This window comes from Pungitius pungitius, chromosome 11 (assembly GCF_949316345.1).
Source record: "Pungitius pungitius chromosome 11, fPunPun2.1, whole genome shotgun sequence".
In the NCBI taxonomy this organism is placed as follows: Eukaryota; Metazoa; Chordata; class Actinopteri; order Perciformes; family Gasterosteidae; genus Pungitius; species Pungitius pungitius.
In genome coordinates this window covers 10536475-10557863 of record NC_084910.1, presented here as the reverse complement: position 1 = coordinate 10557863, position 21389 = coordinate 10536475, and the positions used below count along the sequence as shown (strand labels likewise).

Genomic DNA, 21389 nt, shown 5'->3' with positions numbered 1-21389 from the left:
ATAGGAGGTGGATGGCAAGGGAGATTTTTCTTTATTATTTTTGTAGCTATTTTTGATTATTTGATGGTTTAGTTCTTTGAGTTCAAACTGTAACCTGTTTAGATATTTTCCTTTCTTTTGGATTTGTATTGGATCTTTATTGTTGTCGAATTTATTTTCAGTCTCCCATTAACTGTCCATCTTTGTGATTCCAGGTGCTGAGGGCCTCACTGGTGATCCTGTTTGGTGATGGTGTCCCTTCGTGTGTAGTGTCTTATTCACTCCCCTCCTTTGTTTTGCTTTGCCCTTGTGTGTTTGGAGTGTTGATTTTGGATTGTGGTGCTCCCATTTTAAGTTTATACCTCCACCCCTCACTCACCTTGAGCACGAATGCCCCAGCCCTGGAAAACATGATCATTTATACAAATAGGATTACCTTTTTAGACTTGAATTGTGCCAAATAAACTTGTATATGCTTTTGGAAACACGTCTCTCGCCTGCTCAGTGTAACGAACTTGTGTTGTCCTTTTGTTTAGATTTAGTAATTTACCTTATTCATAGATTTCTTTCTTTTCCCTGGGTGATTTCTCCCAGGGTGGCGTTGCTGGTTTCCTTTAGTTTCCTTTTTTTTCTCCTAGTTAAAATATAGATTATCGGGGTAGTTCCTACCCCACCTCAAACTTGCCACACAAAGAATAAAGTTTTGTTTCTGTGATATATCTTTACTTCAGCATGTGTGAGATAAGCAATTTTTCTACCTAATGTAGTCAGTAATTTGTGATTATGTATAAATACTTTGTTTACTATACTATGTTTTCAAAAGTTATTTGTGTGGTTCTATCTACAGGGTAGATTATAGCCTGGAATAACGTCACAAACGTATATTGCGTGCGTCATGATGTCATAGTCGTTACCACTTTAAGACGTTCCGTGAGAAATGGCTCCTCCGGCCTGGAGCGGTGGACCGTCATCTCCAAACAAGCAGTGCTAATCGGTTGCTGCTCATGAAATTTGAAATTTGCACTCTCACATGTACCAAAAATATGTGGTAAGTAATGTCCTTTCCGAGCTACTTGGTTGATTCAGACGTGTGTGGTCATCTTTTACTGCCTGGCCTTTGTTCTTTGTGTGCTCGGCAACGGTGTGGTTATCTGGGTGACCGGCTTCAAGATGAAGAAAACCGTGAACACGGTTTGGTTCCTCAACCTCGCTGTGGCTGACTTCCTCTTCACAGCGTTTCTGCCCCTGAGTGTCACCTACACAGCTTTGGATTTCCACTGGCCTTTTGGAAAATTCATGTGCAAACTGAACACCACGATAAGCTTTCTGAACCTGTATGCCAGTGTCTACATTCTGGTGGTGATCAGTGTGGACAGATGTGTGTCTGTGGTGTGGCCCGTCTGGGCCCAGAACCACCGAAGTATACGCAAGGCATCCTTCGTTAGTCTGGGGGTTTGGGTACTGGCTCTGATACTCAGCACTCCATACTTCATCTTCAGGGACACTGGGCCATCTTATAACGATGCAGATGTCATTCTCTGCTTCAACAATTTTACTCTTTCTGACGACAACAAAAACGAGTCTGTGTATCAGCTGGGACTGTTTGGGGAAAAGGCCATGGGCATCACCCGCTTCCTCCTGGGATTTGTTGTCCCCTTCACTGTCATTGTCTCCTGTTATGCTGTCATAATCCATCACATCAGAAGAAACCGCACCCTGGCCAGCCACTCAAGTCGCTCCTTTAAGATCATCGCTGCTGTTATCACTGCTTTCTTCTTGTGTTGGGCTCCCTTTCACATTGTGGCTTTAATAGAGTTGGCAAATTCTCTACTTTCTATTCGAAGTGATAAATTAGACCATGTCATCACTATCGGAATCCCTATAGCAACCAGCCTGGCCTTTCTCAACAGTTGCCTGAACCCACTGCTCTATGTGTTCATGGGACAAGATTTCAAGGATAAAGTCCGCAAATCCATCCTGAATGTTTTGGAAACTGCCTTCAAGGAAGAGGTTTCTGGCCGTAACACTGGAACAAAGTCAGTGGACACCATTCAGAGTACAGAGATGTTGTCCCGTAATAATCAAGTATAAGGTTTCCCATGACATGGAGGAAATAATTCTGAAACTGTAAATTTAAAAAATGGATTTATCAACGTACTTTTTTGCTAATTTTATGGAATCGTCAAGACAAGAGGTAAAGATTATCCAAGACTTCCACCTCATTTAGATTGATTTATGTGAGTTGACCATGGATGGTTTCCAATCGGTTGAATGTTATGATGCATTTGTTAATTTTATTAAAGAAATACCTTTTTTATTTTGGGAAAATACTACACTGTCTACAATGCCATTGTAAACCAGGCTATTTAACCTTCTTTTCCATCAAACCATTATTCCAATGCTAATACTGATAAAATATCAGTACATAACCACTTTTCTTCTGCTGCAGGATCAATTTTCATATCCATTATTATATCTTTATATTCAAACAGTCATGTAACATTTGACAATTTATATATTATAATTAACCATTAATAGTGCAAACACAATAATTGTTTCACAATTAAACCGACCCAAGTCAAGTAGAGTAACAAAAAAACCATCCTGAGTCCCACCCTGGTTTCATATATGTGATATAAAATTCCAACCTATCGAGGACCCCTCTCTGAAATTATTTTCTTTAAGAATATGTATTTGTTTCTTCCTCCAGTATCTTAAATGGTGTTTTCTGCCTATTGGACCTTGGAAAGTAGTCCATGTAGCAGGGATGTAAACCACATACCCCCTGTGTTTTTATATCTGTTAAAAAGACAACTCAATTGTTTCAGAGTAGCACAGTTCTTTATCATGTGGACTGATTCACTCTGTAGGACCATTCATTGCAAAGAATAAAGCTCAAAAAGACTAGTTCTGTTTCTGTGACATATCTTTACTTCCGTCTTACACTAGTAAGACCACCAATTATTCTACCACAGTAGTCAGGAAGCTGATAAATAATCAGTCATTTATGTAAAAATACTTTGAAAAGACTTTCAAATGCCAGAAATCATCAGTAGCTTTTACATGATGTCATATTATACTGATTATTCTCTTAATCACATTATGACTTTAATTAAGTTGGTGAATGCAGAAAGCCACTCGTCTTTTAAGATCTTCACTGTGGTTATCCTTACTTGCTTCCTGTCTTCCTTATCACATTTCAGACTGATTTGAATCATCTCAAAGCGGAAAAACGAGCATCTGTCGAGTAAACTGAGACCTAACTTCACCGGTGCAGAGACTGTTGCACAACGTAGATGGGTCCTTTCTATTCCACTGTGGCTATATCCACGCAAGCTTGTGCTCATTCATTTATTCACTTGCATTTGCAGTGCTCATGTATCTGTTTTGTTTAACTTATGTGAGGTGACACAATGCCTTTAAGTATCATGATTATAAATATATAGAGAAATATTCTCGTATTTATTAGTATTATAATTATTTAAATCCAAGGATATCTGTAGAGTTGATGTGAACGTAATCACCAACGTTTTAAACCCATCGCTGCCTGTTGATACAAAGGAGGTTATAGCCAAATTCCAGGGGGAATTTGCTTTGCCAGGTGCAGACGACATGTGGACGGTTGATATGTGAAATGACGTCGAGCTGAAAGACAGTTCAAGGGACTGTGACTTTTGAGGACTTGTCAGCAGAGTGTTGCTGGCTTACTGACAGACAGGACTGCATCAGACTGGCTGTCTGTGCTTATGAGCCAAACTACAAAGCATCACACACAGAGTTCAGTCACAGCCATCACACCGACTGGAGTCACATGACTTCTGATGGCATTGTGATGGGAAACAGAGCTGAACTGCACTTACATTAGTTGCATTTACTGAGAATTTTGTCAGTGTTGATTTTGAACTTCAGTTCATGGATACAAAAGTTAATATTCATCCAACTCACTCTTTGCAGATGTTTGTTTCATATTTGGGCTACGCCCTTCTCTTTGTGGGCGTTACTATCATCACATCTCTCTGTAAAGACTTCATTCTTTTCATTCTATTACTTCTGCCACAGATTCAACTTTGACCAACAGGACAGTTTTGAGAAAGGTATTATTTTCTTAGAATTTTACATGTCTGTTGTCAAAAGGAAATATGATACTCAAATACTCAAATATGATACTCAATATGATACTCAAAAAATTGGGGTTTTCTTAACTTTGATTGAAAGAGCTTGGTGCTTTTTGTGTAAATGACACTTTATGTATAGAAAATGTGTTAGTCAAACCTTAAAGACTTCAATCTTTCAATTTAATTTCTTCCGCCAGGGATTCAACTCGACAATTCGACAATTTTAAGAAAGGTATTATTTTTTTAATTTCACATTTTTGTTGTTAGAATGACACTGATATGAACTAATTTGGAGGATTAAAACATCTAAACTTTGCTGGTTGCTGGTTAGTGCTTTTTTTGTGTAAATGACACTTTATGAATAGAAAATGTGTTAGTCAAACAAAAGCTTTTGTTCATCTTTGATTTATGCCTCAATGTTGGCCTTTCTACAGCAACAGCCTGTTCATTTAGTTAGAACAATAACTAAACAAACAAAATACCAATTTTCACAGTAAAGGACGGTTCAGGTTCAGAAAGATAACAGTTATTTGGTTAAACGTCTTACAGCCACAGAGAGGAACTGTTTTAATTTTCTAATGACATTGGAGATAATTTAATGAGACAGAAACACATTCTTCACAATCTGGCTCTGGTTGTGGTCTCTTGAAGCAACAAACAACACAGATGCATTAAACCTTGTTTTAACGAGGGCATTGTGGATGAACAAGTAGTCAACTGTTTGTTACTTTCTTCAGATAAACGGCCCGTGTACCTCCTGATTGAACGATATAATTTACCACTTTTGAACCTGAGTGATAACCATGGCAGCAACATGTGACTATCTAACATCCTGTAGAGCTCAGAGAACACTGTTACATGCCACGCTTCAGCTGCCACTGATCAACAAGTGTTTTATAAAACAATTAAACAAAGTCTTTCAGCAAGCCAGATGACGACACATTTATATTTTCTGACCTGGCCAATTTAGTTTTTGTGTTTTATGTGTCTTTGAATCCAGAGAATGTTGACAACTGGAAATTACACCAGTACTTAAATCTTTCTTCATTAAATCTTCATTTTTGTTCTCTCGATTTCCATTACTTGTTGCATTTGTAAACTGAAGCCAAAAATTAAATCCTCGTAGAGCACCATTGGAGAAAGACAAGTGTTTAGATTAAGCTGTTTATCCATTCTCAGACTTATGTTTCTAAGTAAAATAATTCAATACAATGAAAATGTGTTGTCTATTAAAGCAATAAGGTACAAGAGGCTGTACTTTATCGTCCAATAATGTAACAGTTAGAAGGTGTAGTTAGGCCCGACTAACAAAATTATAAAAAGTAAGTAAATGGCTGCCTTTCAGCACAAAAAGTTTTAGGCACCAAATGTTTTGTATCACATTTCATCAATCTAGAGAAAAATTAGTCCCCGTACGTGCATGCAAACAGCATTGGGTCCCCCAACATCTCATTCATTAACATCGCTCATGACGTCCACCTTAATTGTCCTGTTGCGAAAGCTCGCATTGCCTCAAAATGATTATTTGTGGGATTTCCGGCGATCACCACCGAGCTAAAAGCTAAAACCTCATCTAATGGTCCCGCAGAATCTAACGTGTTACTTTGAGTGCGCAGTGATATGGAACGCTCGGATCAATGTGAACAATGTGAACTGTACTGGGACCCAATGCTGTTTACGTGCACATAGAGGGACTAGTTTTCCTCTAGACGGTGTTGGGTTCTTGAAAGGCACAAGGGAGATCATCCTTCCTTTGTTCTCGTCCAGGCAGGAAACGGTCAACTAGCTCAGGTTTTAAAAAATCAAAAAGTAATTAATAACTAAACAAAGAATAAGGTCTACAATTACAAAGTTAACAACAATGTGAATAGTAATATATTTCACAAAATAAAGAATTCTCCATCCAAGTCAAAGGTGACTTATCAGAGTGGCTGCAGGAATATTCTAACTGTTCTTTTCCCAGTTAGGTACTTTAAAGACTCCCGGAGGGGCCGTCTCTTGGGTGCATTTGAATGTCATTGGCTTCTTCTTCAAAGAATCTCCTCCTGGTTCAGCCTTTTCACATCCAGGCGTGAAACGGCTAATGTAACCTGAAACTGCTCTGTCTTATCTCTCCCTCACCTTCCAATGCATTCTATGTAGAAACATTTTGGCGTTATGCCTCAAAGAGTGAATATAACATAGTATACATAGTTTGTCTTCATCTTATAACTAGTACACTTCAATTACAACACAACATATAAGATCACAGTACTTAATGGTTTATCACAGTTTATCTGATGCAATACTTTGCATCCAATTGCTTATCTAATACCTGACAGGAGAAAAAACTCCCATCAAAAACCCTCTTTTGGGGAAAGATAAGAGAAATCCATAAAGGACGGCAATTAGGAAACCCTCGAACTGTTCCATTATTGAAGATAAAGTACAGCCTCAAGTACCTTTTATAAGGCTTTTATAACACGGGAGATGAAATACAGTGTTGTGATTATTTGAGAGTAAGTCATGTGGGGGTGCAGTATTCAGCACCGCAACTCATTCTCAACCAATCAGAACGCTGGATTTCAGCTACCCGTGTTATAATGCATAATATGTTTTAAGACTGTTATTGAATGAAAGACAAACAATATTAATATTGTTTTTCCATGTTGCTTTGACAGGACCCAAATACTGATCGAGATGACTTCTACCCCTTCCTATCACATCAAAACATCAGACGCCACTGGAAGGAACGACTCTTTGAATGGGGACAATGAGTATGAATATGAGGACGAGTATGCTGAGCTGAGAAAGGGTCTACACATCATGTCTCTCATCTTTTACTGCCTGGCCTTTGTTCTTGGTGTGCTCGGCAACGGTGTGGTTATCTGGGTGACCGGCTTCAAGATGAAGAAAACAGTGAACACTGTGTGGTTCCTCAACCTCGCTGTGGCCGACTTCCTCTTCACAGCATTTCTGCCCCTGAGTGTCATCTACACAGCTTTGGATTTCCACTGGCCTTTTGGAAAATTCATGTGCAAACTGAACACCACGATAAGCTTTCTGAACATGTATGCCAGTGTCTACATTCTGGTGGTGATCAGTGTGGACAGATGTGTGTCTGTGGTGTGGCCCGTCTGGGCCCAGAACCACCGAAGTGTACGCAAGGCATCCTTTGTGAGTCTGGGGGTTTGGGTACTGGCTCTGATACTCAGCACTCCATACTTCATCTTCAGGGACACTGTTCCATCGTTTCACAATGCAGATGTCATCAACTGCTTCAACAACTATGCTCTTACTGACGACTTCGAGAACGAGTCTCTGTATCAGCTGGGATTATTTCGGCAAAAGGCCATGGTCATCACCCGCTTCCTCCTGGGATTTGTTGTCCCCTTCACTGTCATTGTCTCCTGTTATGCTGTCATAATCCATCACATCAGAAGAAACCGCACCCTGGCCAGCCACTCAAGTCGCTCCTTTAAGATCATTGCTGCTGTTATCACTGCTTTCTTCCTGTGTTGGGCTCCCTTTCACATTGTGGTTTTAATAGAGTTGGCAAATTCTCTACTTTCTATCCGAAGTGTTACATTAGACCATGTCATCACTATTGGAATCCCTATAGCAAGCAGCCTGGCCTTTCTCAACAGTTGCCTGAACCCACTGCTCTATGTGTTCATGGGACAAGATTTCAAGGATAAAGTCTGCAAATCCATCCTGAATGTTTTGGAGACTGCCTTCAAGGAAGAGGTTTCTGGCCGTAACACTGGAACAAAGTCAGTGGACACCAGTCAGAGTAGAGAGATGTTGTCCCGTAATACTCAAGTATAAGGTTTCCCATGACATGAAGGAGAAAAATCTAAAACTGTGGTAAATAAATTGATGCATCAAAGTTCTTTTATTTCTATGTTTGTAGATCTCTTTGTAAAGATTATCCAAGACTGAACTGCACTTCCACCTTATATGGATTGATTTGTGTAATTTGACTTTGGTTGGTTCACTGATCAGGTATCAGGTTGATAACTTGTTGACTCACAAAAGAACCTAACAGTTGTTTGAATTGGTATTACATTATGACAATTACTTAGTTGTAACACAGTAACAAAATAATAAGGTTTAGTATGATAATTCGAACTTTCAATTTTTCATCTGTCAGATATGAAATATATGTTGAGAATTTAGATAATGTAGATATTTTTCCTTTTTTTTTACTAATTTGGCTTGTATAAAGAAACAAACATTTGAATTCTAACTGATGGATTGATACACATATTCGATTATGGCAAGTACCTCAAATGTACTTCGGTCGGAAGGACGGAGAGGACGCTGGCGCTGCATGTTCCCCGCTTCTCTAACCAACCAATCATCACTGCCAATCATCACTGCCTGCAACCGTGAGTCTTTCACCTGTAATCTCTACCGATGATTGTGAGGTTTCCACCCAAAGTCACCGTGGTTCGCCTGGTGCGCCTGATAGCTTTCCTCAGTGTGGCATGGCTAGCGGCTAACGGACAACTCTTCACGACAGGCATAATGTTGAACTATTCCGTCACCCAACTGAGGAGTTTCAACAACTGCGCCACTCCATCATGCATATCGGTTATTAAGCAACTTGGAATCCTCCGCCGCACCCCTTACATTCACAGAAGTCGCAGCCGAAAGTTTGTTTTCTCCCGGTCTGATTGTACCATCGCATCCTTCTGGTCTAGCACGCGCATCGTCGCACCCCGAACACGTCATCAGGGCACTCCCACTCATCGGACTATGAATATGGGAGTCCCCACGACAACACTACGCATTGCCCACAATGAAAAACATGGAAAACGTGGAGTGGATCTCAGTCAACTCCGGCCAATACAGAGACTCCCTGCATCAAGATTGAATTTTTTAATGCACAATCCATTACAAACAAATCTTGCCTCATACATGACCATATCCTGTACATGCGATTGGACGTGATGTGCCTTACAGAAACCTGGCATCAGCCAGATGTTTATTCTGTTCTAAACGAGACCTGCCCTCCTGGCTACAACTACTTACAGAAAGCTCGCAACACAGGGCGTGGCGGTGGTCTGGCTGTCATTCACCGAAGTGATTTGATCCTGTCCCCTATAACCCCTATAATCTGTAAATTGTTTAACAGCCATGGACTCAGTTGATTATTACAATAACACTCTCAGGAGCATCCTGGATCTCCATGCTCCCATTACAACCAGAACAGTCACCTTTTCCCGATCAGCCCCCTGGTACACAACTGAGCTATGAAAAACGAAGACAGCTGGGCGTGCCATTGAGAGGAGATACAAAGCCACAGGTCTCACTGTCCACAAGCTTGTCTAAACAGTCTAAGCTCCGTCGCATCCACCCGGTCTTTCACGTGTCGTGTATTAAACCCGTTGTTCGGATGCCCACCCGTCCTGTTCCCCCACCACCCACCCTGGCCGGTGGGTCGTCTATTCATACTGTCCGCAGACTCCTTGATGTTCGCCCTCGGGGTCGTGGTTTCCAGTATTTGGTCGATTGGGAGGGATACGGTCCTGAGGAGAGATGCTGGATTCCCTCCCGGGACGTCCTGGACCGCTCGCTCATCGAGGACTTCCACTGCACCCGCCAGGCTCCACCTTCGGGAGCGCCAAGGGGCGCTCGTTGAGGGGGGGGTACTGTCATGATCCGGATCCCTCCTTGTTTTGTTTTTCTACATACACACACACACACACACGCGCACACCCAGCTGATACTCATTAACACGCCTCCTCATTCCCATTCATGCTTTCACTCGCCCTAAACGCCCACAGCCGCTTTCCATAGCAATCAACTCTCACACTGATTCTCAACTCACCTGTTTCTGCTCACTGCTTAATTTCTTTGACTATTTCTAAACCACTGTTTCTCTACTCCCCTGTCAGACTGTTGTTGCACGCTGAGCTGCCGCCTGTCACTGTGTTACCAAGCCACACTTAACACATAAAGAAACAAATATCTGAATTCTAACTGTTGGATTGGTACACATATTCGATTATGGCAAGAAAAGACTATTATAATTTAAGAAAAGAAATGTGGCTTAACTGATCCACCGATTCAAAACCACTGGGTTTGAATATTGTAACATGTAACGACTTGTCTCTAAAACAGACAATTTTAATCCGGCCCGCCGAACACCAGTTCACACGCCACAGCTTGAGAGGGTTAGGGGTTAAACCGTCTCGGCCACCGTACGTTCGTTACTAAGCAACAGAGACGCGCAAACACACGACAGGTGGAGGCTTTTGATAGAACTGCTCAGTGCAGGTGAAGGATGTGGCGACATCGAGCAGGTGGAGGAAAAACCCGGAGGGCAGACACACAAGAGAGAAACTGGTCATGAAACCAAAAATTAATTAGTTGCATTTGTTTTCCTACAAAAAGGAGCTTTACACACTTATAAGAGCTGAAGATTTGGTGAGTGTACATATCCATTTTATGTGGTCTTGATTTGGATGTTTACAATGGTCATTTACATTTAAAAGAATGCATAGTTCTTCAAGGAAATTGTAGCAACTGTCAACTTTAATCAATTATTGTAGATAATAAAGAAGTTAAGTGAGGTAATTTTGGGCGCAGGCCTCAGATGTTTTCATGATGTTTGATTAGTCACGTATTTTTGTGATTTTTTATGTTTGTGAAATTTGTTAAATTGCCTTGCAAATAAATGCTTTGCTACTTGTTAAATTCTGCCAATTTCTTTCATGATATGATTTCTACATGTCATTTATATTAACTCACACAAACACTGCATCTGTTCCTGGCCCGGGCCTTCGTCAGATTTTAGAACCTATTGTGGCCCCAAGTCAAAAGGTTTGACCACCAATTGTCTAAATGCTTCATTCAAATGTATTTATATGGTGTTTCTTTAAATCAACAATGATGATGATGTATTTTATTTTTGTAATTCTTCTTGCTTGTCATGTCCAGAAAAATAATATTAGTCAGGTTGTATCCCTTGACTGTCTTGTGAGTTCCTGTTTTATTTTGAAAATGAACCTTCCTCTTGTGTCAGGCAACTTTCCTCTTCCTCCTGTGTCGGTCTGATTGTCTGCCCTGCCCCTGATTGTTTCCACCTGTACCCCTACCCTGTGTGTGTATATATTGTCTGAGTCTCCCTTTGTCCTGTGCCAGTTCGTCTTGTCCCAAGCCATGGAACCATTGCGCAACTCCTCGTTCTCTGCCAGTGGTCATGTTGTAGAATTGTTTTTGTTCTTAGATTTAGTGTAGGTTTATTCCTCACCCACAAGACATTTTCATTTCAGCTGCTCTTGCCCTTTTGTTTATAAACTTCAAGTAACATCTCACAATTTTTAGCATTTAACACTTTTAGATTTTTCTATTGAGTTTCCCAATGGACAGAGGCTCTTTTTTGAAGCATTTGAAATAGGAAAACGAGTTTTATAAAGAAATGAGGTCATCATGACTAGAGATTCCTTGAGCTGTCTAAAATTCAAGGGTGAATAAAATAATCAGTTAATGAACAAAAAAATAAATAAATGGGATTACAGTACAAGAGGATGTTTTTTCCTTAATGACTACATTCCAGATGTGATATGTCACATTACACCAGCAGGCAAAGTTTAGAAACATCTTTCAACGTGGATAAAAACAATAGTAAAAATGAATAGATGTAAAAGAAGAAATAAGTGAATAGTTAAATTTCACAAAATCTCACATAAGGTGTTTCTGTATGTGTTAAATAGACAAATCAAAGGTTTCAGAGTCGCCCAGATGTTTCTCATGGAGACACTCTGAAGGTGTTTTATTGCAAAGAATAAAGCTCAATAAGAAAAGTTCTATTTTTGAGACATATATTTACTTCTGTCTTACACTAGTGAGAGCACCAATTCTTCTCATTTATGTATAAATACTTTAACCACGGTAGTCAGGAAGCTGGTAAATAATCAGTCATTTATGTATAAATACTTTGAAAAGACGTTCAGTGGCTGTCAGTAATTATCAGCAGCTTTTAAATGATTATGCTGATTATTCGCTTAATCACAACATGGCTTTAACTGAGTCACTGAATCCAGGCAGCCACTCAAGATGCTCTTTTAAGATCATTGCTGCAGTTCTCTCTACTTGCTTCCTGTGCTCGGCTTCTTAGAAGAATATATGGCCTTTGTGTTGACCACATCATCCACACATTTGCTGATGATACAGTACAATCCGACCGACCAGTTGCTCTTGGATACTTAAAAAAAGTTTTTTTACGGACTTCGGAAGACCAAAGTCAGAATAAAATCTCCTCCTGATTCAATAATATCTTGTGTTAGGATATTCCTTATCCACCCGAGTTGGTTGATAGAAGAATCCACTGCAGGAAATTAGTTAAAAAGTTTAACATTTATTTAGAAGAGAAAAAGTTGTACATGAGCAATTCTCCGCAGATATATCTGGAGACAATGAAATACGTATCGCAAGCAAATCCCATCCAAAGTCCGCCTGCCTTCTGGCACTGACCTGTTTTAATCCCTCTGGTGCCCTTGAACGTTGGTTCAACCCAGTTCATCCTTCTGTAACAAACGCCTTCCCCGAACAATGAGTGTCTGGTACTCTCTCCTGCAGCCTTCGGCCTTGCCCTGAAAATGGGTTCAAACTGGCTCTCCCTTCGGTCGCAGGTGTGTTATCTCAGATAATATTTTATCTTCATTTTTCCTGTGCTCTCTTTTCCACCATTCACATTGTCTGCCTTATAAGGACCGATCCGGTCACGCCATCTGTCCTACAAGCGGACATCTATTCTACAAGCTAAAAAGTAAATACAAGAAGACACACACAGAGAACCCCACATCCCACAATTTCCCCCTTTTGATCTCTTACAGAGATCACCCTAACTAATGGAGTAAGTCTGCCGGGTCGACCTCCTCCTCTAAGTCCTCTACGCCCTTCAATACTGATGGAGGAGGGCCTCCCCCCGGACCTTTAAACCTCTTACCTTACACCACGCCCTGTCTTTTCGTGTCTGACTTTGAGAAGGGACCCCCAAGTGTTGGTTCTGTCGCTTACTGTGGCTCGCTTCCTTTCCACTAGATTACACAAACAACTCACAGAAAGATATACCCAAAAACAACCCAAGCTATATAGTATCAACACTGTAATAACACTCAAACAAACAAGGTGGAACCTGTGACAGCTAAGTATATAAGAGCTAATGCAATAACAACCGTTACCCCCCCCATAGCAATTATGGAAATATTAAGCGTGCTCAACATTCTCTATTTCAACTAAACTAACTGCGGAGAATTGAGAAAGATAGAACAGAGGAGAGGAGAGGATAGCATTGTGCATTTCTTCGTCGCTGGTCTTCTTCTTTCGTTGTAGACAGTCAACACAGAACACCATGCACTGGGTGTCTGTCGGTCACTGCCCGCCGAGAGCACGTCCGGGCACTATCCAGTGCCCAGTTCCGTCTCTTTCTGCTGCGTTGTCAGGATGTCCTGAAGAGTGCGACCCGGTTCGTCCGCGGGGGCGCACTGGCTCCAGTGGTACCAGGTGTCCCCTTTCCCTCTCAGCCTCACAGCGTGTGAGGTTCTCTCCTCCACCTGGTATGGTCCTGTCCACCGTGGCTCCGACCACTTCCTCTTAATGACCCTCAGGAGGACCCAGGCTGTTGTGTGGGGATCAGGGGTGTTCTGCCCTCCGGTTCTGTCTTGCACCTGGACCGCAAAATCTGAAACGAGAGCTCGTAGTTCGTTATAATGACTTGCATACTCACCTGTTGGTGTCTCCGGGTCAGGCTGGAGCTTCAAGCCTGCGCTTGGTCCGGGAAACTGTCTTCCAGTGGTCAGCTCGTATGGGGTGAAACCTGTACCCTGATTGACTGAGCTTCTGATGGCCATTAATGCAAGTGGGAGGGCTTGAACCCAGGTTAAATTTGTCTGTGCACAGATTTTAGCCAATTTTTGTTTTAAGTTTTGGTTCATGCGTTCTACTTTCCCTTGGGATTGGGGGTGATATACTGTACCAAAAGCATGTTTCAGACCCAACATTCTCTCCACTTCTTGTAGGTCATGATTTTTGAAGTGTGTGCCGTTGTCAGACCTGACTTTCTCAGGGAACCCATGTCTTGGTATGTAATGGTTTATCAAACATTTGATAACAGATTTACTGTCCTCTTTTTTTGTGGGCCACGCCTCTGGCCAGCCGGTCAAGGCGTCCACGCATACCAGGAGATACCTTTTACCTTCGCATCGGGTGATCATGTCAGTGTAGTCGATGACTATTTCCCGTCCCGGGACCAATGTCAACGGAAACACCCCCATCTCCGGCTTCACCATCGGTTTTGGGTTAAACGTGATGCATATTTTACAGGTCTTAACATATTCACGTGTCATGTCTGCCAAAAACGGATGCCACCAGTGACAAAGATTCCTATTCATCTGTTTGTGTCCCACATGTGCCATCCCGTGTGCCTCCTGCAAACACCTGTTTCTGATTTCAGGTGGTAGCACTGGACGACCGTCCGGGGACCTCCAGAGGCCTCCAGCCTCCGTAGCCCCTCTTTGTTTCCACACCGTTTTCTCCTGTGGAGACGCCCCCTTTTGGGCTTCTGCAATTTGCTCCTCATTAAGTTGTGGCCCCAACTGTCCCTCTTCTTCTGCACTTACCATTTGGAGCCCCATTTGGTAACCTGCAGCCTGTTTTGCAGCTTGATCTGCTGCCTGGTTTCCCTTTGCCACCGTGCTGTTGGACTGCTCGTGTCCTTTACACTTTATAATGGCCACTGTGCTTGGTAGAGCCAAGGCTGCCGCCAAGTCTTTCATTTCTGGTTCGTGTTTAATCGGTTTTCCTCCAGCCGTCAGAAAACCTGCTCTTAACCACTGCCCCAGCTCCACGTGAGCTGCTCCTACCGCATAAGCCGAGTCAGTATAGATGTTTACTGCCTTCCCTTCTGCCAGCTGTAGCGCTCTTATCAGCGCGAGTACCTCCGCTCTCTGTGCTGACTGTTGACCCTGAATTCTTCCCGCTTCCAGAACCTCTGTTCCTGCCCCATTACTTCTGACTACCGCGTATCCGGACTGCAACCCATGTTGTGGATGTCTGAAGCAGCTGCCATCAGTGAACAATTGCCAATCAAAGTGTGTCAGTGGTGTGCTTTTTAAGTCGGTTCGTGCTTTTGCTTCCAGCTCCACCTTGTACTCACATTGGTGTGGTTTCCCCTCTCTCATGTGATCAGCCATGTTGATGCCTTCATGTGTGAAGGTGAGGTTTGGAGCTTCTAACAGCTTGCTCAGCCTTCTTTGTCTTAGTGACGTCATCGTGAAAGTTTGTGAGTTTACATAAGCTACTATGCTGTGTGTTGTTAGCACGTGTAGTGGGTGGCCCATGACTATGTGTGCTGTTTTCATTAATAGCTTTGCAACCCCTGCTGCGTGTTGTGTGCATTCATGGTGTCGTTTTTCCATGTTGTTCATCACGGCACTGATATACAGAAGCACCTTCCTTTTACCCTCCCCCTTTTTCTGAAACAAAACCCCATTTACTACCCCTGTTGTTTCAGAAACGTCCAGGTAAAACGGCGCGCTGTAATCTGGAACTGCAAGGTCTGCGGCCTGCGCCAGCTCTGTTTTTAGTGTAATAAATGCCTCCTCCGCCTCTTGGTCCCATTCGAGTTTAGCAGTGAGGTTCCTCATCCCCTTCTCGTTTACCTTTGCACGTAGAATCTGAGTGAGATTTGAATAACGCGGAATGAATTGTCTGCTGAACCCCGTGAGTCCTAGGAAGGAAAGCATTTCCTTTACATTCTGTGGACGCGAATGGTGGAGAATACTGGACCTGTGCGCGGCTGAGAGCCCTGAGCCGCTTCCTGACAGCACTCTCCCCAGAAACGAAACCTGCCGCCTGGCGACCTGCAACTTTGACTTACTGACCTTGAAACCGGTCGTGGCCAACCAGCGTAAGATGGTGTCTGTTGCTTCCACACAGGATTCAGCTGAAGTGGATGCGAGGAGGATATCGTCGACGTATTGGATCAGCGTCGTGCCCTCTGGGAGCGGACAACCTGTCAATGCTTGTTTTAACACTTGATTGAAAATACCAGGTGAAAGAGCAAATCCTTGCGGTAGCCGAGTATAACGTAGTTGCTTGTTCCCATATGTGAATGAGAATACATCCCGCAAGTTTTCCTGTAGGGGTATGCAAAAGAACGCGTTTGCCAAATCAATGCACGTGAACCATTGTTGTTGTGGTGTTAGACTAGTCAACGCAGTGTATGGGTTCGGGACGGGTACCGTTGTCGTTACCAGCATGTCGTTTATCTTTCTGAGATCATGTGCCATGCGATATTTACCAGTTGCTGCCTTTTCTACCGGAAGAATGGGCGTGTTCCAGGCGGACTGAGAGGGCTCCAGTACTCCTGACTTAATGAGTCCCTCTATAGTGTCCCTGATCCCCTCTGCCGCGGCTGGCTTGTGAGGGTATTGGGACTGCCAAATGGGGGGTCGCTTTTGAATTTCAAACGTTACTGGTTTACATGTGTTACAAAAACCTACGTCCGTCGGGCCTTCGGACCAGAGGTAGTCTGGAAGTTTCTCAAGAAGGATAGCTGTGTGGGGATGGTCGGTCTTCTCCCTTCCGTGGTCTCTGGACACCTGTTCGTGCGTTAAAATGACAGTGTTAGTCGCTTTCCCTGAAATTCTGTACATCTTAGCGGAAGGAGAAAAACAAACATCAGGCAGTTGAGTGCACACCCAGTCATCTAGCAGCACTGCTCGTTTAGTCATTGGACCCAAGTCTTTAGCCTGATGTTTGGGATGCAGAGCCAGCGATACATGTGGCACCGCCTCTTGGCTCATTAAATACCATTTCAATTGATCAGGAGAGAGGACAACAGCTGCGGCTACCCCTTCTGGGCCCACATAGAGGTTTTGGGACGTCACCTCCCACTCAGTGCTCTCTAAGTGCCCCATAAATTCATCCCAGTAGCAATCATCCCCTTGTCTATCATAGAACAATGTTACATGAGGCGGGTCAGGAGGAGAAACATACGGATCAAGAAGAGTTATCCAAGGCTTCCACTTTTGGTAAAGAGCCATCACCCCTGGGATGTCAGGACACTCAGGCTTTAGGAGGCCCCAGTAAATGTCTGCGCACTGTTGTTGTTGCAGTGGCTGCATCACCCACTGGCCATTAGTCTGTCCATTGTCATTGCAATGCAACACAGTTCCATCCAGCAATGTGACACTCAGTCCGTCCGGGCCGCACAAGATTGAAGCCCCTGTTTTGATGAGAAGATCCCTTCCCATAAGATTCACTGGAACTTGAGGTGAGACAACAAAAGAGTGAGTCAATGTCTGATTTCCCACTTTCACCGGTAGGGGGACTGTTATAGGCAGTTTCTGTGACACCCCGGAGAATCCCATAACGCTGACACTGTCTTTGGACATAGCAGACGAGCCCGCTGCTTGTATGGGGGAGTATGTGGCCCCAGTGTCAACGAGAAACGGAAGTTGTTGTTGCAGTACCGTGAGTGACAGCATGGGGTCTGCCCTGCCCCTGCTGTCGGAGTCTCCCATCGGGGTGTGTCACTGAGAGGCATCCGCCTCATAGCCCCAGTCCTCCAGTGCAGGGTATTGTCCCCTAGGTGGCGCAGCATGTGGATTGGGGGCCCAAGCCCCCTGAGACGGGACACCCCTGCCCCTCCCCTGTCTCTTCTTTTTGCTAGGACACTCCATGCGCCAGTGCCCCTCCATACCACAGTTGAAACAAGCGTCTCTCCCTTGGTAGCCGCCTCTTTCTCCTCCCCCACCGTATGATCCTCTCCGACCAGCGCCACCCCTGTAATTACTTCTGTAACCTCCCCCTCGGTTTGGGCCCCACCCCTGGGCTGTCCCATACGACGTCTCCTCCCATGGTGGGAGTGGATACAAATCTGGGGCGTTACCTTCAGCTGGGGCAGCCTGGACTGTCATCTGTCGCTCGTCTTTCCCTTTCTGCTTCTTGTCGCTCACTTCCTGTTTGACCTTAGTGAGCTGAAGCCTAAGAAGCTGAGCCTGTAATTCTTTTAGCTGCTTCTCTTCCCCTGTCGCTTCCTCAGTCGCGTCCTGTAAATGGTGCAGTAAATGTCTTTCCCACACAGCAGATTCACTTCCTGGCAAGTCTGGATTAGTGATCATTTTAGCTTTTACCCCCTCTGGTACTCCCTCCAGCACCGCCTGTCTGAACCATTCTCTCTGTATGCCCTCCGTTCCCGGATGATGGCTAGTGCTTTTTACCCAGGTTTCTTTACATTCGTCCAAATACGCGCGCGGGGTTTTCTTCGCGTCCCATGGTAATTTTGGTATTTTAGTCGACATTAGAAGTGGCCATTTCTCGCGCATTGCGTCCCCGATCTCCGTCGCGAAATACAAAAATCTGTCGTCATCGGCTTGTCGGGTCACCCCCGCTCTGTTTTCCACGTCCGCTAAATCATGTGCGGTCATGCATCTGGCTGCTACAGCCCTAAAGTCGCCGAGCGCCAGCGTGTGTCCGTTAGTAAGCGTATCGAGTTGTTTTAGCCACTTATCTCCCCCTTCAGATGGTGCAGGCATTTGCGCGACTAGAGCAGACACGTCTCCCAGCGACCACGGCTTGTATTTATTAACCCCTCGAGAAGACATGAATAACGGATACATTTTTCCCGGTTCCCCGTGAATCTCTGGGTCGCTGTTATCCCCGCATTCCCCGTTTTGCTCCTCCTGAGCCGAGGCAGAGCCTTTTTTTTTCTCTCTCCCCCATGTCTGGTGATTCCCCGTATCTCAATTGTGTTTTCACCCGCTCATTCGCCCCGGCTAAATACCTTCCCTTATCTGCCTTATTTCTCCGCTGCACTTCTGAGCTGTCCCTTCTCCCCGGAGTGCGTGAGTCCGTCCATTCTTTAAACCCCTCCCGATTTTGACGCGCTTCGAAAGGCCGGCTTTCCCCCGTTACCTCGTTGTCACTTTCTTCAACTTCCAACTCTCCCCCCGTTATATTTAATACAGGATACAACCCAGCAGGTGCAGAAGCCGAATTCACACCGTTTATTTCAACATCGTATGCCGGTGGTCTTTCCTCATTACACCGTTCCTGGTTATTTCTCCCCACGGCTTTACTTTTTATCCAGTACGAAAACAATGCGGACCTCATGTCCTCCACATCCTCCAGCTCTTTACGAAGTTTTCCTTTTTTCAACACACTCGCCTTCTCGCGTTTCGACTCAAGCTCCTTCTTTTCTTCTCTACAATCTCTCTCCTTCTCCCACAAAATCTGCGCCAGTGACAGCCTGTCTGCCAAACTAACGCCTTTCTTTTCTAACAACTTTCTCACCGCGCGTTGCGTGCGCTCCACAGCCTCATGCTTCTTTTTCCCGGTGGTCTCTCCACCCACCGCCACCAACAACAGCCTCAGCTGGTCGTTTATTATTTTCCATCGATACCCCGGCGCTGGCCCCCAGCCGCCGTCAACAGTTTCCCGATCATATTCATCTTCCATTCCAACAACAGTTCCCAGTTATATCGCTTTAACCCGCTCGGACAGCTGGTCACCTCAGTGTGACACAGTAAATGTTCTCCGCAGCTCCAGCAAGCTTCCCCGTTTGTTCTGAGAACTTATGTTATACTTCCAGAATTCTTTTATTGTAACGAAGGTTTATTTTAACCCTTCGAAATCAATGCATTATAACGGAAGTTTATCTTAACCTTCCGAGAATCAATGTATTACAACGAAAGTTTATGTTAACCTTCCGAGAATCAATGTATTACACCGAAAGTTTATATTAACCTCTCGGACCGTCTATGTTCTCAGTTTCCCCTCTTTTTTTTTTTTTTTTTTTTTTTTTTTCTTTCACTCTCCTGCTTGCTTGCACCCACACACACACACACACACCCACACACACACACGAGCTGCTCAGAGACTGCAGCCCAGGATTTAAGGAGCTTTTACTCCTAGGGACTCCAACCCTGGGATTCGGGGGTCCTCAAATCCCCAGGACTCCAACCTAGCTACTTCAGCCCTCGTCAGGGTCTGATGGGGTTGCCAAACCAAAGACCAGTTTTCGGGGGTCCTCAAATCCCCAGGACACTCACCTAGCGACTTCAGCCCTCGTCAGGAACTGATGGGGTTGCCAAACCAAAGACTAGGATTCAAAATCCTTTTATTTGTGTCAGATCATTGATCCCTTGGTACTCGCCGGTACCCACCAAACCCAATAGGATCCCTGATCCTTTAATTTGTGTCGGATAGAAGATCCCTTGGTACTCGCCGGTACCTACTAAACCCAATAGTACTCGCCGGTACCTACTAAACCCAATAGGATCCCTGATCCTTTAATTTGTGTCGGATAGAAGATCCCTTGGTACTCGCCGGTACCTACTAAACCCAATAGTACTCGCCGGTACTATTGTTGTGCACTTTTACCGGTTTCCTTAATATTAACTTTAGCGAATTGCTCATGTATCAATTTGGTTCCTTCACCACCAATCCACAGCGTACTCCTTATTTTAGATTAATCAATATGCAGAATTAGTAACAGGTTTCTGCTTACCTTGTTTTGAGGCCGGCCTGGGAGTACGCAGTGTTCAGCAGATGAAAGCTCTTGGACCGAATTCCCCCCTGCAGGAAAACTCCTTATCCCGGACGAGCCCCCAAAATTGTTAGGATATTCCTTATCCACCCGAGTTGGTTGATAGAAGAATCCACTGCAGGAAATTAGTTAAAAAGTTTAACATTTATTTAGAAGAGAAAAAGTTGTACATGAGCAATTCTCCGCAGATATATCTGGAGACAATGAAATACGTATCGCAAGCAAATCCCATCCAAAGTCCGCCTGCCTTCTGGCACTGACCTGTTTTAATCCCTCTGGTGCCCTTGAACGTTGGCTCAACCCAGTTCATCCTTCTGTAACAAACGCCTTCCCCGAACAATGAGTGTCTGGTACTCTCTCCTGCAGCCTTCGGCCTTGCCCTGAAAATGGGTTCAAACTGGCTCTCCCTTCGGTCGCAGGTGTGTTATCTCAGATAATATTTTATCTTCATTTTTCCTGTGCTCTCTTTTCCACCATTCACATTGTCTGCCTTATAAGGACCGATCCGGTCACGCCATCTGTCCTACAAGCGGACATCTATTCTACAAGCTAAAAAGTAAATACAAGAAGACACACACAGAGAACCCCACATCCCACACTTGTTACGGCCACAGCCTTCTGAGTTTGTTTTTGTGCTTATTAATTGGTTTGGCCTTTCTGAGTGCAGGCTCTGCCCCTGCGCAGCTGAGAGCGGTTGCGGTGATGGCTCAGGCGGAGCATATAGAGGGGAGAGCGACTGAGCGCCGGGAGAA

The 21389-nt window shown here is 44.1% G+C and overlaps 4 protein-coding genes across 7 annotated transcripts in view; 3 read left to right on the top strand and 1 right to left on the bottom strand.

The window, feature by feature from the left end:
- Nucleotides 1-907: 907 nt before the first annotated feature.
- The window catches only part of si:dkeyp-84f3.5 (uncharacterized protein LOC334144 homolog), a 67934-nt gene continuing 47452 nt past the window's right edge, over nucleotides 908-21389 (top strand). Inside the window, exon 1 of the mRNA XM_037453804.2 lies at nucleotides 908-1027. The gene's annotated coding sequence lies outside the window, so the exon portion shown is untranslated. The remainder of the gene's footprint in view (nucleotides 1028-21389) is intronic.
- On the top strand, nucleotides 917-2846 carry LOC134132870 (chemerin-like receptor 1). Its single transcript, XM_062565523.1, has 2 exons — nucleotides 917-938; nucleotides 1049-2846. The coding sequence occupies exons 1-2, from the start codon at nucleotides 917-919 to the stop codon at nucleotides 2068-2070; spliced, it is 1044 nt and encodes a 347-aa protein (XP_062421507.1). The 3' UTR covers nucleotides 2071-2846.
- LOC119197364 (chemerin-like receptor 1) lies at nucleotides 6600-8038 on the top strand. The gene is made up of 2 exons (XM_037453599.2): nucleotides 6600-6607; nucleotides 6755-8038. The coding sequence occupies exons 1-2, from the start codon at nucleotides 6600-6602 to the stop codon at nucleotides 7899-7901; spliced, it is 1155 nt and encodes a 384-aa protein (XP_037309496.2). The 3' UTR covers nucleotides 7902-8038.
- LOC134132890 (uncharacterized) lies at nucleotides 12403-20851 on the bottom strand. Of its 4 annotated transcripts, none has more exons than XM_062565726.1 (2): nucleotides 16589-17939; nucleotides 12403-13767 (listed from the first exon to the last, which is right to left on the bottom strand). In XM_062565726.1, exons 1-2 carry the CDS (start codon nucleotides 17609-17611, stop codon nucleotides 13690-13692), a joined length of 1101 nt encoding a protein of 366 aa, XP_062421710.1. In that variant the 5' UTR covers nucleotides 17612-17939; the 3' UTR covers nucleotides 12403-13689. The 4 variants fall into 4 exon arrangements, 3 of the variants coding, with proteins under 3 accessions (XP_062421710.1, XP_062421707.1, XP_062421708.1); XR_009957091.1 differs by having other exon boundaries at nucleotides 12404-12973; nucleotides 13026-17923; XM_062565723.1 differs by adding an exon at nucleotides 20599-20851 and having other exon boundaries at nucleotides 12404-16687.

Excerpts from the sequence above, each read along its gene's own strand:
- LOC134132870 (XM_062565523.1), top strand. The coding sequence starts at position 917 with ATGGCTCCTCCGGCCTGGAGCG. Across the intron at positions 939-1,048 it reads GGCTCCTCCGGCCTGGAGCG|CTACTTGGTTGATTCAGACG; the intron begins GTGGACCGTCAT and ends GTCCTTTCCGAG.
- LOC134132890 (XM_062565723.1), bottom strand. The coding sequence starts at position 16,375 with ATGGCACATGATCTCAGAAAGATAAACGACATGCTGGTAACGACAACG.